General features: G+C 43.9%; 1 protein-coding gene across 4 annotated transcripts in view; it reads left to right on the top strand.

Annotated features, from left to right (window-relative positions):
* The window catches only part of parp3 (poly(ADP-ribose) polymerase family member 3), a 36,737-nt gene that overhangs the window by 19,405 nt on the left and 4,308 nt on the right, over positions 1–13,024 (top strand). For 3 of the 4 annotated variants that reach the window (XM_008105090.3, XM_003217566.4, XM_008105092.3), the window contains 6 exons: positions 7,406–7,541; positions 7,996–8,222; positions 9,025–9,186; positions 9,353–9,439; positions 10,254–10,431; positions 12,877–13,023. In XM_008105090.3, the coding sequence (XP_008103297.2) occupies positions 7,406–7,541; positions 7,996–8,222; positions 9,025–9,186; positions 9,353–9,439; positions 10,254–10,431; positions 12,877–13,023 (937 nt within the window). Of the gene's footprint in view, positions 1–7,405; positions 7,542–7,995; positions 8,223–9,024; positions 9,187–9,352; positions 9,440–10,253; positions 10,432–10,560; positions 10,719–12,876; position 13,024 lie in introns of those variants that run through there. The other variant, XR_010002663.1, reaches the window with a different exon arrangement.

Below are 13,024 nucleotides of genomic sequence, written 5' to 3'. Positions count from 1 at the left end.
TTCCTAGAGTGCGCAAGGCATGCGACGTGTGGGTGGAAGGAGCAGATGGGAGACTGCTGGAGACTGGGGTGGTTAACCATGAAACCTCAGCAGTAACGTGGGAGGTGCAGGGAGTAACGGGAACGTTTGTGTGGGATATTACGAGCTTGCCTAGATATGATGTGATCCTGGGGATGGATTGGCTAGCTGTAGTAAACCCACAAGTAGATTGGGCAACACGTAAAGTGATCTTAAAGAGGCAGGATTGTTGCACTCTAAATGTTACTCATTCTGATATGGAGGGAGTGCCTGCTGAGTATGGGGAGTTCTCTGATGTATTTTGTAAAAGAGAAGCGGACAAATTACCACCGCACAGGCCATATGATTGCGCCATCAAGTTGGCAGAAGGTGCGAAACTGCCAGCAGGGAGGCTGTATGCCTTGACTGTACCGGAAAGGCAAGCTTTGCGGGAGTTTCTAGATGAAAACTTAGCCAAGGGGTTTATTCGCCCATCTAGTTCTCCAACTGCGGCACCAGTATTCTTTGTAGCCAAAAAGACTGGGGAACTTAGGCTGGTCTGCGACTATCGGATCCTAAACAAATACACCATTCGGGATAGGTACCCGCTCCCTTTAATCTCGGAACTGTTATCAAGGGTGCAAGGGGCTAAGGTTTTTACCAAGCTTGACCTGCGGGGGGCCTATAACTTAATCCGTATACGGGAAGGGGATGAATGGAAGACGGCATTTAACACGTGTTTCGGATGCCACGAGTTCCGAGTCATGCCTTTTGGGCTTTGTAATGCTCCTGCGGTATTCCAGAGGTTCATGAACGATGTGTTCAGGGACCTAATTGACCAATTTTTAGTGATTTATTTGGATGATATCTTGATTTTTTCTAAGGACGAGAAAGAACATCGTCAACATGTCAAGCAGGTTCTGCACCGACTGCGGGCTAATGGGCTTTTCGCCAAGGCTTCCAAGTGCGTCTTTCATGTGCCTGAAGTGGAGTTCCTAGGTCATGTAGTGTCAGGTAGGGAACTTAAAATGGACCCACATAAGGTTGACGCCGTCAACTCATGGCAGGAGCTGAAGACTAAGAAGGATGTACAAAGGTTCTTGGGTTTCGCTAATTACTACCGGGAGTTTATTCCGAATTTTGCAAAGCTCACGGTACCTTTGACGCAGCTTCTGCGCAAGAAACAGCCATTTGTGTGGGGGCGGGAAGCTCACGAGGCGTTTCTACAACTAAAGTCTAGTTTTCAATCGGACAACATACTAACCCATCCTGATGTTGACAGACCGTTCGTGGTAGAAGCGGACGCTTCTAGCTACGCGTTGGGGGCTGTATTGTCTCAGAAGGATTCCTCAGGGACCTTGCGTCCCTGTGGATTTTACTCGCGGCAACTAACACCCTTCGAGCAGAACTATACCATATGGGAGAAGGAGTTGTTGGCGATTAAGGTGGCGTTTGAGGTGTGGCGGCACTGGCTTGAAGGGGCACGGCACCAGATCGTGGTCAGATCTGATCACAAGAACTTAGAGCACTTGCAAACAGCAAAGAAGTTAAACCAGCGTCAAATCCGCTGGGCTTTGTTTTTCTCCAGGTTTAACTTCAAGGTGCAGTTCGTGGAGGGGAAGGCAAACTTGCGGGCCGATGCTTTATCCCGCAAGCCGGAATTTAAGACCAATGAGCAGGTAGTATGTCAGACCATCTTGCCTACTGCCTCTCTGTGTGTTGTAGATAATGAGCTTGGGTTACATGACCAGATCCTTGAGGCTCAGAAGGATGATGTGTGGACTCAGGAGCAACTGATGCTGCTCTCTGCAGGTAACCGTACCATACTGCCGCATCTCCAGGATCAAGACGGGGTATTGGTGCGTAGGGGGCAGGTTTACGTACCAGTAGGGACCCTCAGGTTGGAGGTGATTAGAGCCCACCATGACGAACCCATGGCTGGGCACTTTGGCAGGTTCAAGACCGTACAGCTTATCACCAGGAGCTACTGGTGGCCAAAGATGCGGCAAGACATTCTGCGCTTTTGTGACAGCTGCGCCGTTTGTCAGCAGAGTAAGACGCCTGTTGGGCGCCCTAGAGGGTTGTTATCGTCTTTACCTGTTCCGGAGAGGCCATGGCAAATCATTTCCATGGATTTTATTTCAGATTTGCCTAAGTCTGGGGGTTATACTTGTATTTGGGTGGTGGTGGATTTATTTAGTAAACTGGCTCATTTTATTCCTTGTTCAACCATTCCGGCGGCCCCTACGTTGGCCTTACTATTTACAAAGCACATCTATCGTTTGCACGGAGCACCCGAGGTGATTATTTCAGATAGGGCTCCGCAATTTGTGTCACGCTTTTGGAAACACTTCCATGAGTGTTTGGGGACTAAGTTAAACGTGTCTTCAGCTTTCCATCCGCAAACGGATGGACAGTCGGAACGAGTTAATGGGCTCTTAGAGCAGTATCTGCGTTGTTTTTGTTTAGATCAACCCACGGCTTGGGTAAAGTGGTTACCGGTGGCGGAATTTGCTTACAACAATGCGGTGCACACGTCTAGTCAGCATACGCCATTTGAGCTAACTTATGGTTTTCACCCACGGGGAGGTGTGGCGCCGTCGACCAATGTGGTCTCTTCGGACCCTGTGTACCGCTCTTCGGAAATGGCTGCATTGCATGATGTTGCCCGTCGCTTACTGTTGGAAGCTAAGGCAACGCAGAAGACTCAGGCTGACCGCCACAGGCAGGCAGGGGAGGAGTTGGAAGAAGGGGATTTGGTGTGGTTATCTTCCAAACATATTAAACAGGCTGGGGGAAAGTTTGCGCCTCGGTATTTGGGTCCCTTTCCTATCGTTAAAAAGATTTCTTCTGTTGCGTTTCGTTTGCGTTTACCGTCTAGTTTAAAGGTCCATCCAGTCTTTCATCGTTCACTGTTGAAACTTGATACCTCTAGTCGTCGTGGTGCTATAGCGGAGGGTATCACTGCCACTTCTCCGCCATCGGGGGAGGAGGCCTTTGTGAGAGGGGATAGTGTTATGATTGAGCCTCATGGCTCTGTTACTGACAGACGTGGGCGTAAGACTCCTCGAGAGTCAGATACTCTCGAGGAGCGAGAGAGAAAAAGACTGCGAGACATATTTGCAGCACCATCTGACGAGGAGTCTTTCGAAGGGTTTACGGAGAGAATGGAGGAGGGGCTGGTTAGCTCAGAGGAGGATGAGATGGATTGGACTCGGGTAAGGGAGGAAGTGGGTGCCACTGGCCATGATGGGACAGAAGATGAATGGGGACCTTCAGGATTAGACCCATGGTTTAGCTGGAGGGATGGGACGGGATCCACAGCTGGAGATGCTGTTGGGCGTAGTCAGAGGTGTTCCAGCTCTGACGAGGAAAGTGATGAGGAAACGCCCGGGTTAAGGAGGACAGCTGACAGTGATGAAGATTTGTAACTGGCATAAAATGGGGCTTGAGAGCAATTGCAAATTGCGTTGGGCAAGGTAATCTGGGCAAACGCTTGGGATCCGTGTGTGTGTGGGACGCTTCCCTGAAGACTTGTGTGCTTTCCTGTGCTGTGACGTAAGTTGATTGGAATCCAGGGTCAGACGGCGGGAGGGATTGTGTGGGCATTTGTTTGTGCAAACCTGTGCTTACTCTTATTAGCTTGACCCTCCGTCGTCTTCTTGACGGACGCCATCTCCTGCTTTGAGAACTCGGACTGAACTGACCACGGCTTGTCTTCCCCCCTTCTTGGACTTGGAAAAACTACAAACGTCTGCTTCTGGCTTTGATCTACGGAACGGAACTGGTCTACTCAACTGCTACAATCCTTGGCTGTTTTACTCGTGTTGGAGATCCTGTCTGCTGTGTGTGTGGGGGAGCGACGCAAGTTACTCTAAGCACAGTGTTGGCAGCAGAGAGGAATCTGCTGCCAATTAGTTGCATTCTTTGTATCTTTTGTTCCTTGGCTTTCGTTTCGTTTATACCCAGGCTGACGCAAGCAGTTTGTTTTTACCCGGATTAAACTCCGGTTTAATCCGGTTTATCTTTTGAACATTTACTTTTGCCTCTTTTTGCTCCTAAAGGCAAAAACTGCCTGGCCCTTGTGTTTTACGGGCATTTTTTGAGTTCTGTAATCTAATAAACTCTGTTACTTTGAATCTTGTGGCGTTCTGTCCTTGACATTTACTTTGATTTTTGTGGTAAGGTTTTTTGTGCTTTTTATACTGTTTAAGATTACTGTTTTAACAGAATATGTATAACTTAAACAAGTTGGTGCGTAATTTTTAGGTTGAGATGATTCTTGAGATTACGTTTGCTACTTTCTTCCTTATAAAATGTCTTCTAACATAAAGCAGTATCAGCAAGTTTAAAAGTCTAAAGATCTGATCCTCACACAATAAAATAAGAGCCAGAGTTACAAATGTAACATTTTTTGATACAAGTTCATTATTCCTTTCTTGCTAGAGATAATAGGGGGAAAAGCCCTGCAGAATTTTCCAATAAGAAAATCTTTAGGTTTATCTCTTTTTGATCCTTTATATAGAACTAGCGATGTCTGGCCACGCGTTGCTGTAGCTTATAGGAATCATTTGTTGACTAGGTGGAATAGCAGTGAATAGCCTTGCAGCCTCAAAGCCTGCCTCTTTTCTTCTTATGCGAATCCTTGTTTGGTGAGCTGGAATACAAAGAAATAGGCATGCTGCTTGGAAGGCTGGGTACTTGCATTCTAGGGGAATGGTTTTTTGGCCAATTTGAATTGCACTGAATAGCCTCTTTATTTACTGTCCTGATTTTAGAGATTATATTGTTCTGTATTATTATACCACAGTAATTATTATATATTATATTTATAATCTTATATTATCTGCTTAGAACTGGATTATATGAGGCCTATTCTACACAGCTGTATAGAATCCACACTGAATTAGATTATATGGCAATGTGGACTCAAGATAATCCAGTTCAAATCTGATACTGTGGATTATTATGCCTTGGCATTCTGGGTTATATAGGTGTGTGGTAGGGCCTTGAGTCTACACTGCCATATAATCCAGTTCAAATCAGATAATCTGTATTTTATAGTCGGTGTGCAAGAGGCCTGAGTGAACAGGCCCTGGGCAGCATTTCTGGCTGAGTGGGTTGCTAGGAGATGAAGTGGGTGGAGCCTACCCTTCTAACTGGCCGCAAGGGGGAAAAACATTTATTTCTCGTCCTCTAATTTGGGCTTTTTCTAGTTTTTTTTTAAATTGAAAGATATATTTTGGATGACTATGTCTTTTGTTGCCAAATTTGGTGTGATTTGGTTCAGTGGTTTTGTTGTTTACTCCGTAGTAAAACAAACATTACACACACACACACACACACATATATATATATATATATAGAGAGAGAGAGAGAGAGATGATGATGATGATGTTGTTATCCGCAAAATGGTTCTCTCCTGGACATTTAAAACCTGGGTACTCCTTGCATTTCCACAGTTTCTGGACTTATTATTAGTGGTAATTTTTTGAATTCCAGCTAGTAGAACTTTGGCTTTACGCTTTTGCTAGCAAATACTCTGACTAGGAGCTTTGTTAGTCCAATTTTCTGACCTCTTCAAGATGTTTGTGCATTTTAATCCTGTTCTATAGCTTCCTTCTATGCATTTATATTTATGTCAGTGTCACTAGCGAGTCTTTGCTCAGGCAAATGGCACACTTCAGCTTTTAATTCCAAAACTACCATATATGCTTGTATATACGTCAACCTCATATATAAGTCAAGAGCAGGTTTGGGGGCCAAAATTATTAATTTTGATACAACTCATGGATAAGTCAAGAGTCATTCTGTGGAGAAGGGAAAGTTCCAAAGCCCTGCTGTCCTTTTCCAGTCTAGGCATTCAGTAAGGCCTTTTGCCACTCTAATCAGAGAAGGTGATGGTTTCTTTTTAAATAAGAATTAATATTTTATCTTGTTTATCTATATATATAAAAGAGTGATGGCATCACGGCAGCGGACAAAACAACAAAAGTAAACACCAAACAACCTCGAAAATTGACAGCACAACCCCTCATCCATGCCTCTAGGTTGATACAACAAAAAGAAAAGAAAAATAAAGTCCTAATTAGAGAGAGAGGAATAATTGTTTTTATCCAATTGCTGCCAGTTAGAAGGCTAAGCTCTGTTCACTTGGTCTCCTAGCAACCCACTCAGCCCAGGGGACCCTTTACCTTAACTACCACCAATTCCTCAATACTTTATTTCCCATACCACCATACTTCGCCACAGCAATGCGTGGCCGGGCACAGCTAGTATATATATAAAGGAGCCACCCTCTTTTTTGAGTAGAATGGTGAAAATGAAAGTTTTGTCTGTCCCAGAAGACCGTTTTTATTTTCCTGGCACTCCTTTGAAAGGAAGCATCAAAGAGCCACTACCACCATTTTTCCTCCCATACATTAAAAAAGGGCAGAAGGTGTGCCACATAAGAGACAGGGGATAGGTTGGTTCTTCTTTTAGGTTTTCATGGGATGGACTGAACTCTTGATATGAGTTAAAGTGCAAATACTTACACTACACAACCAGAATGTTTGTTTTGAATTTTTTGAATTAAGTTTCATAACTTATACATGAACATAGACTGTCAAATTACTTGTGACATTTTTTAAATACTGCATTTTACTAGTTTCGTAATTGTGGGCCACTGATCATTTTCAGCTGAATTTTATATAAAACATACACTGATTGGAAAGAGGCTAATTAATAAAGTTTCACCGGTCTTTCTATCAATCACAACATAGGAAGTTAGAGTCATAGTTGTAGTGTGGTACCCCAATTCTTTAGTTGTGATATGGCCACTGTGCAACTATTTTTTCAAAATGTGTTCATATGTGTACGAGAGGAGGGAGGGCACAAGAGGGCATGAAGGGAAGCTGGTCATGGCAGGAGGTGACATAGGGAACATATACATTCACCATTTCATTTCTGACAACGGAGCCTCCGGTGGCCTAGGGAATAAAAGCCTTGTGACTTGAAGGTTGGGTTGCTGACCTGAAGGCTGCCAGGTTTGAATCTCACCCGGGGAGAGCGCGGATGAGCTCCCTCTTATCAGCTCCAGCTCCATGCGGGGACATGAGAGAAGCCTCCCACAAGGATGGTAAAAAATCAAAACATCCAGGCATCCCCTGGGCAATGTTCTTGCAGACGGCCAATTCTCTCCAGAAGCAACTCCGGTTGCTCCTGACACGAAAAAAAAATTCTGACAACAACCTAAGTCAGGGTGAAATGAGTCCAGTCCTGTGCATATATTTTTGAAGTAAAGCCTGCTGTATTCAAGGGAACCTTCTGCCAAGTTGTGTGTTGCAATTGTCGATCTATGTCCCACCCTAGTCAAAAGAACTAAATTGTGTACAGATCTGGAGCTAGATTGTTTCTTGTCTCTAAGGTGGACAGCACAGATGGAGTGAAGCCAGCCAAGCAGAAAATACGTCCATGCACCTTGGATAAGCCAACCCAGGAACTGGTCTCCCTCATCTTCAGTAATGACATGTTTAAAGATGCTATGCAGACCATGAATATAGGTAAAGACTGAGACTGCCTTTTGTTCTGCATTAAAAAAATAGTAGGAGAAGCGCCATATTCCTTATTCTTGGTATCACACATGTTTCAGTTCCGTATGCTGTTACTAAGGAATGTGTTTAATGTGGTTATAGACTTGTTATCCATATGACTGATGAATAATGTTGATATGTACAGATGCAATGAGGCCAGAGATCAAGGGGAGGGGACTCAGGGGCGAGAGGCCCAGGTTACTACTGATGGTAAAAATGGTTCTCTGGTCCTTTATCACAACGGAAGATGAACCTAGGAACATTAGGCAATTCTGCAGCTGAAAGGGTGGAAGACAGATCTGGCTGGCGATAGCTGATGGCATTCCAATCTGGGTTTCTTCAACCTCTGGTTTGTATAATTCTTCAAAGCCAGAATTTGTTGGGTTGATTTCTGTCAAACATTCCCAGTTTCTTGTCTTGTCAGATGTGAAGAAGATGCCCTTGGGGAAGCTGAGCAAACAGCAGATTGCCAAAGGCTTTGAAGCTTTGGAGGCCATAGAAACGACCCTGCAGGAGCAGTCATACTCCCAGAAGAAGCTGGAAGAGCTTTCCTCTCGCTTCTACACCATCATCCCCCACAACTTTGGCCGCTGTCGTCCTCCAGCCATTAATACGCAAGAGATCATCCAGGCTAAGAAAGATATGTTGTTGGTGAGGAATTTGGAGGACTTATCCCATCCTCCTCTTTAATCCAAAAAAAATATTAGAGGGCTAAGGGTTGTCAAGTTTGCTAGGGTTTTCTGCTGCTGAGTCTTTATACTATGGGCTTACTGTACAAGTAAGCTTCCTTACTTGTGATGAGTTCTATGTGTTTGCCTACATTACCAGCTAGGGATTTGTATCTGGCTCAAAAATGGTGCAGTGGAAATAGTGTCAGACAAGATTCAAGCATAATTTTGAGCAATTCTTGGGGTAGGACCCTTTGGTTCCACTTGTTCAGTGCAAGTCTCTTTCTACTAGTGTTAAAAGTTATCAAGGTTTGTGTTTAATGTTTATAATGGAATTTTTCCCACCAGTTATAGTTGCACTGTTATAACAATATTATGAATTTATAATGAGTCTACAAAGAGAGAGATCCTGTTGACTGAGGCTTAAAGAGAACAAAGTCAACTGTTGAAGTCTTACTGCAGTCTTGTTCCTCAAAGGTGAGAAAGCCGTAGCCTTGAGTACCTAGCTAGGATGCTCAATGGATGTTTTGGCTTCAGTCCTTGGGTTCAAGATACTTTACTGGCAAAGGGAACAAAAGCCCCTTTGCTTTTAAAATAAAAAATGAAATTGCCTCAGTAACAATCGTTTACTGATAACACAGTTGTAAACATATTTATTCAGAAGTAAAGCACTCTGATTTTAGTGGTAATAGGATTGCAGACAGAATGTAAGAACACTACTTCTCTGGTAGGTAGCCCCCTTTTTCCTTCTGGGACATACATATTTTGGTTCTGTTTCTTGATAGGTACTGGCAGATATTGAATTGGCCCAAAGTTTACAGGCCCAGAAGAAGGAGGAGGAGGAAGAAGAGGAGGAGATGAAGGAAGTCCCACATCCACTGGACAAGGACTATGGACTCTTGAAGTGCCAGCTTACTTTGGTAGACCCATCAGTGGCGGATTATAAGGTACAAGAACTCCATAGAAAGCTTCTTGTTCTCTATGACTGTGGGGTAGGACACCAGCATGAAGATCTATCTGCTTCTCAACTGAAAAATGCTGATTTTCATTTCCAATTTGCTTTGGCACTTTAATTCTCACTTCCTTCCTCTGCTTTTCCTCTCCCCACATCAGCTGATTGTAAACTACATAGAGAAAACAGGCTGCAGTTATCGAAAACTTAACGTCATGAATATTTGGAAGGTGAACAGGGAGAGTGAGGTAAGGTCAAGTGATAGTGCCTTTCTTTTTTGTGTTACTCAGTGTATGTATTTACAACACCTACGAACACAATTGCCTGACCTGGTTTTGGACAAAGCCATGCACATCTAATTACATCAGAATTGTGTTAGTTATTGGACAAAATATATCCTAAAGTTACAGAACAAGAACTCGTTCCATTCGTAAAAAGCACTTTCGTTTTTACTCCAATTTGGTTTTTGAGAGATCAACATTACTGGCTGCATTTGGATCTGTGAAAATAGGGATGAGCCTTGCTCAAATAGCAATGAACACTTTTATCTGGCTCCTATTAGATATGAGGGCCAATTTTGCCATGTTCTTATCTTCTGCTGGGATGTTTGAAACCTAGGAGCAACCCTTTTTTTCAAGCATGATGTGAGACAGAAGCCAATTTTGATTTGCTTCCTGTTTGCCCAAGCCTAAAACATGTAGGTATGGCAAAAGCAATGAAATTGCTCCCCACATTTCAAGGGAGTATCTACGGAGGAGTTTTGAGAAAAAACAATCCAGAATTTCTGCTGGAGGCTCTTTCAGACCTCACAAACTCTCTTGTGATTATGTAGAAGCCACCCTTTCCCTATTTCTGTGGCAGAACATGTTATCCCTGGTGTGCGTTGCACAGATACAGTACGTGGCTGACTAGGTGCATTTCTGCAGTGTGAAATACACAATCCAAGCTCTGCCCCCGCATCAGGCTTTCCACCACTACCACCAACGACATGCACAGAAGTATTCTGTTTGTGTAGAATTCCACTCACTGTCCCTTTTATATTTCCTCCCCACACGCTTCCAGAATAGCCGTTTCAAGATCCATGACCATCTGCAAAACAGGCGTCTGCTGTGGCATGGCACCAATATTGCAGTTGTTGCTGCCATTCTGAAGAGTGGCCTGCGCATCATGCCACACTCTGGTGGACGTGTGGGCAAGGGCTTGTACTTTGCATCTGAGAACAGTAAATCGGCAGGTTATGGTGAGATCATTCTCTACTTCCTTTGGCCTTCTTTGCGGCCCTGTGATGATTTGCTGTGTTTACATCTATAACCTAACGAAGAAGAAGATATGGGTTCTCTTCATCTTGTGGCACTTGGATTTATTGCAGGGATCTTGCTGCTGCTGCTCAGTCGTTTAGTTCTCTCCAACTCTTCGTGACCTCATGGACCAGTCCACGCCAGAGCTCCCTGTCGGCCGTCACTGCCCCCAGTTCCTTCAAGGTCAAGCCAGTCACTTCAAGGATACCGTCCATCCATCTCGCCCTTGGTCGGCCTCTCTTCCTTTTTCCTTCCATTTTCCCCAGCATCGTGATCTTTTCCAAGCTTTCCTGTCTCCCCATGATGTGGCCAAAATACTTCAGCTTTGCCTCTAATATCCTTCCCTCCAGTGAGCAGCCATTGGCATTATTTCCTGGAGGATGGACTGGTTGGATCTTCTTGCGGTCCAAGGCACTCTCAGGATTTTCCTCCACCAAAGTTCAAAAGCGTCTATCTTCTTTTGCTCAGCCTTCCTTATGGTCCAGCTCTCGCATCCATAGGTTACTATGGGGAATACCATTGCTTTGACTATGCGGACCTTCGTTGCCAGTGTGATGTCTTAGGGGGTATGTAATGTCTGTGCTACAATTAGTATAAGACAGAGTCAGGAAGTGACTAAACTCCAGTGGCAACAGAGGCAGGGTTTATGTCTTCACAAACTCCAGCATTAGATTGTGAACACGGTCTGGCAAACACAGGAACCTCGGCTCATTAAGTACCGCATCTGCAGTAAATGCAGAATTGGTTTAAAGAGGCGTTACACCATAAGCCATATTTGGCCCATCGGCAGGAGATTTCCTGTTCCTGAACACAGTTGATGACTTTATGCACTTGCAAACTCTCCTGCCTCTAGTCAGTACTATCCATATATGATAGCTGGAAAACATCACAGGTGTTTAGTGAATAATAATAGTAATAATAATAACAAAAACTTTATTTGTATCTCTATCTCCCCGAAGGGACTCAAGGTAGTTTCCAGCCAGTGCAAAAAATAATAATAATACAATACACAATAACTTAATACAGTAAAAGCGCATCATTAAAAGAATACAGAACAATTTGGTTAAAATTAGCAATAAATAAAATAAACAAGCACAGTCAAAACCTTTGCTCAAGTGGGAAGAAATCAGGGCAGATTAACATGGTCCATATTAGGGATAGAAAAACTTGTGCACATATCTTAGGGCTGAGAGGTGAGCAGTGTACCAGAGTAGAGTCCAATTTGGCTAATGGAGCCAATCTGACTCAAAAACCTGTTGAAACCACCACATTTTAAATTTCTTTCAAAAAGTGGGCAACGTGGGGGCCAATCTGATTTGATTTGAGAAGGCAAATGACATTAATTGATCCCTCTTAACCTAGCATCCTCTCAAACATATTCTGCTTTCCTTTAATGTCTACCACATAATTTACTTTACCATCTTCCAGATGTATGCATCTTCACTTGATTTCCCTTTATTTTCACACTTTGGTAAAATTTTCCAAGCTGTTTCCATCACTTTTGATCCACATTCCCCACCATTTAAAAAAAGCAATCTGATCCTTTTTCTAACGCTAGATTTTGTTAAGTTTCCCCACAAAGCCCAGAGGTCTTTCTTCAGCACACTTGGAGCTACAGTCAACCTTTCACATTCACTGGAGTTAGGGGCACATGACCCCCATGAAAATTATGAATAAAGACATTTCTATTTTTTATCTGAGATAACACTTTTCTGAGAATTTATGGGTGTTCCAGTATGATTATATGGTTGACGTCTGCTGGCAGTTGATTATGGAATTGTGTTGGAGGACCTAGAGATACCTATAAGGGCTCCCTCCCTAGAAATCTCTAAGCCCTCAAGCATAGAATCATAGAATAGTAGAGTTGGAAGAGACCTCATGGGCCATCCAGTCCAACCCCCTGCCAAGAAGCAGGAAATCGCATTCAAAGCACCCTCGACAGATGGCCATCCAGCCTCTGTTTAAAAGCCTCCAAAGAAGGAGCCTCCACCACAGTCCGGGGAAGAGAGTTCCATTGCCGAACAGCCCTCGCTGTGAGGAAGTTCTTCCTAATGTTCAGGTGGAATCTCCTTTCCTATAGTTCAGCATGACTTCAGGAAGTCACACTGGAAGACCTAGAGACTTCTGGGGAGAACATTTCAAATCAAATACACAACAGTCAAAACCATAAATGTGAAGGGATAGCTGCAATCACATTGGTTCTTGTTTACTTGCTTGTTCAGCATTTCTTTCACTTAGTCCTGCTTTTATCTTCTGGGATTTCTCTTAAGGGGGCTCCCACGTTATGTCCAGAACATCTGCAGTCTGTGTGTCCATCTACAAAGACTGCTGGACTGTGTGCATATAGGGCCATTTTCACTTATGTTTTATTTCTGTTCTCTACCCAGTTGGCACCACCTCCAAGCAGGTGGGGATCATGTTCCTGAATGAGGTGGCCCTAGGCAAAGAGCACCGTATCACCTGCGATGACTCTTCCCTACGCAAACCACCAGATGGTTATGACAGTGTCTTGGCATGTGGCAGGACTGAACCTGG

The sequence above is a fragment of the Anolis carolinensis genome, chromosome 2 (genome assembly GCF_035594765.1).
Source record: "Anolis carolinensis isolate JA03-04 chromosome 2, rAnoCar3.1.pri, whole genome shotgun sequence".
Taxonomy (NCBI): Eukaryota; Metazoa; Chordata; class Lepidosauria; order Squamata; family Dactyloidae; genus Anolis; species Anolis carolinensis.
This window is presented reverse-complemented; position numbering and strand designations above follow the sequence as displayed.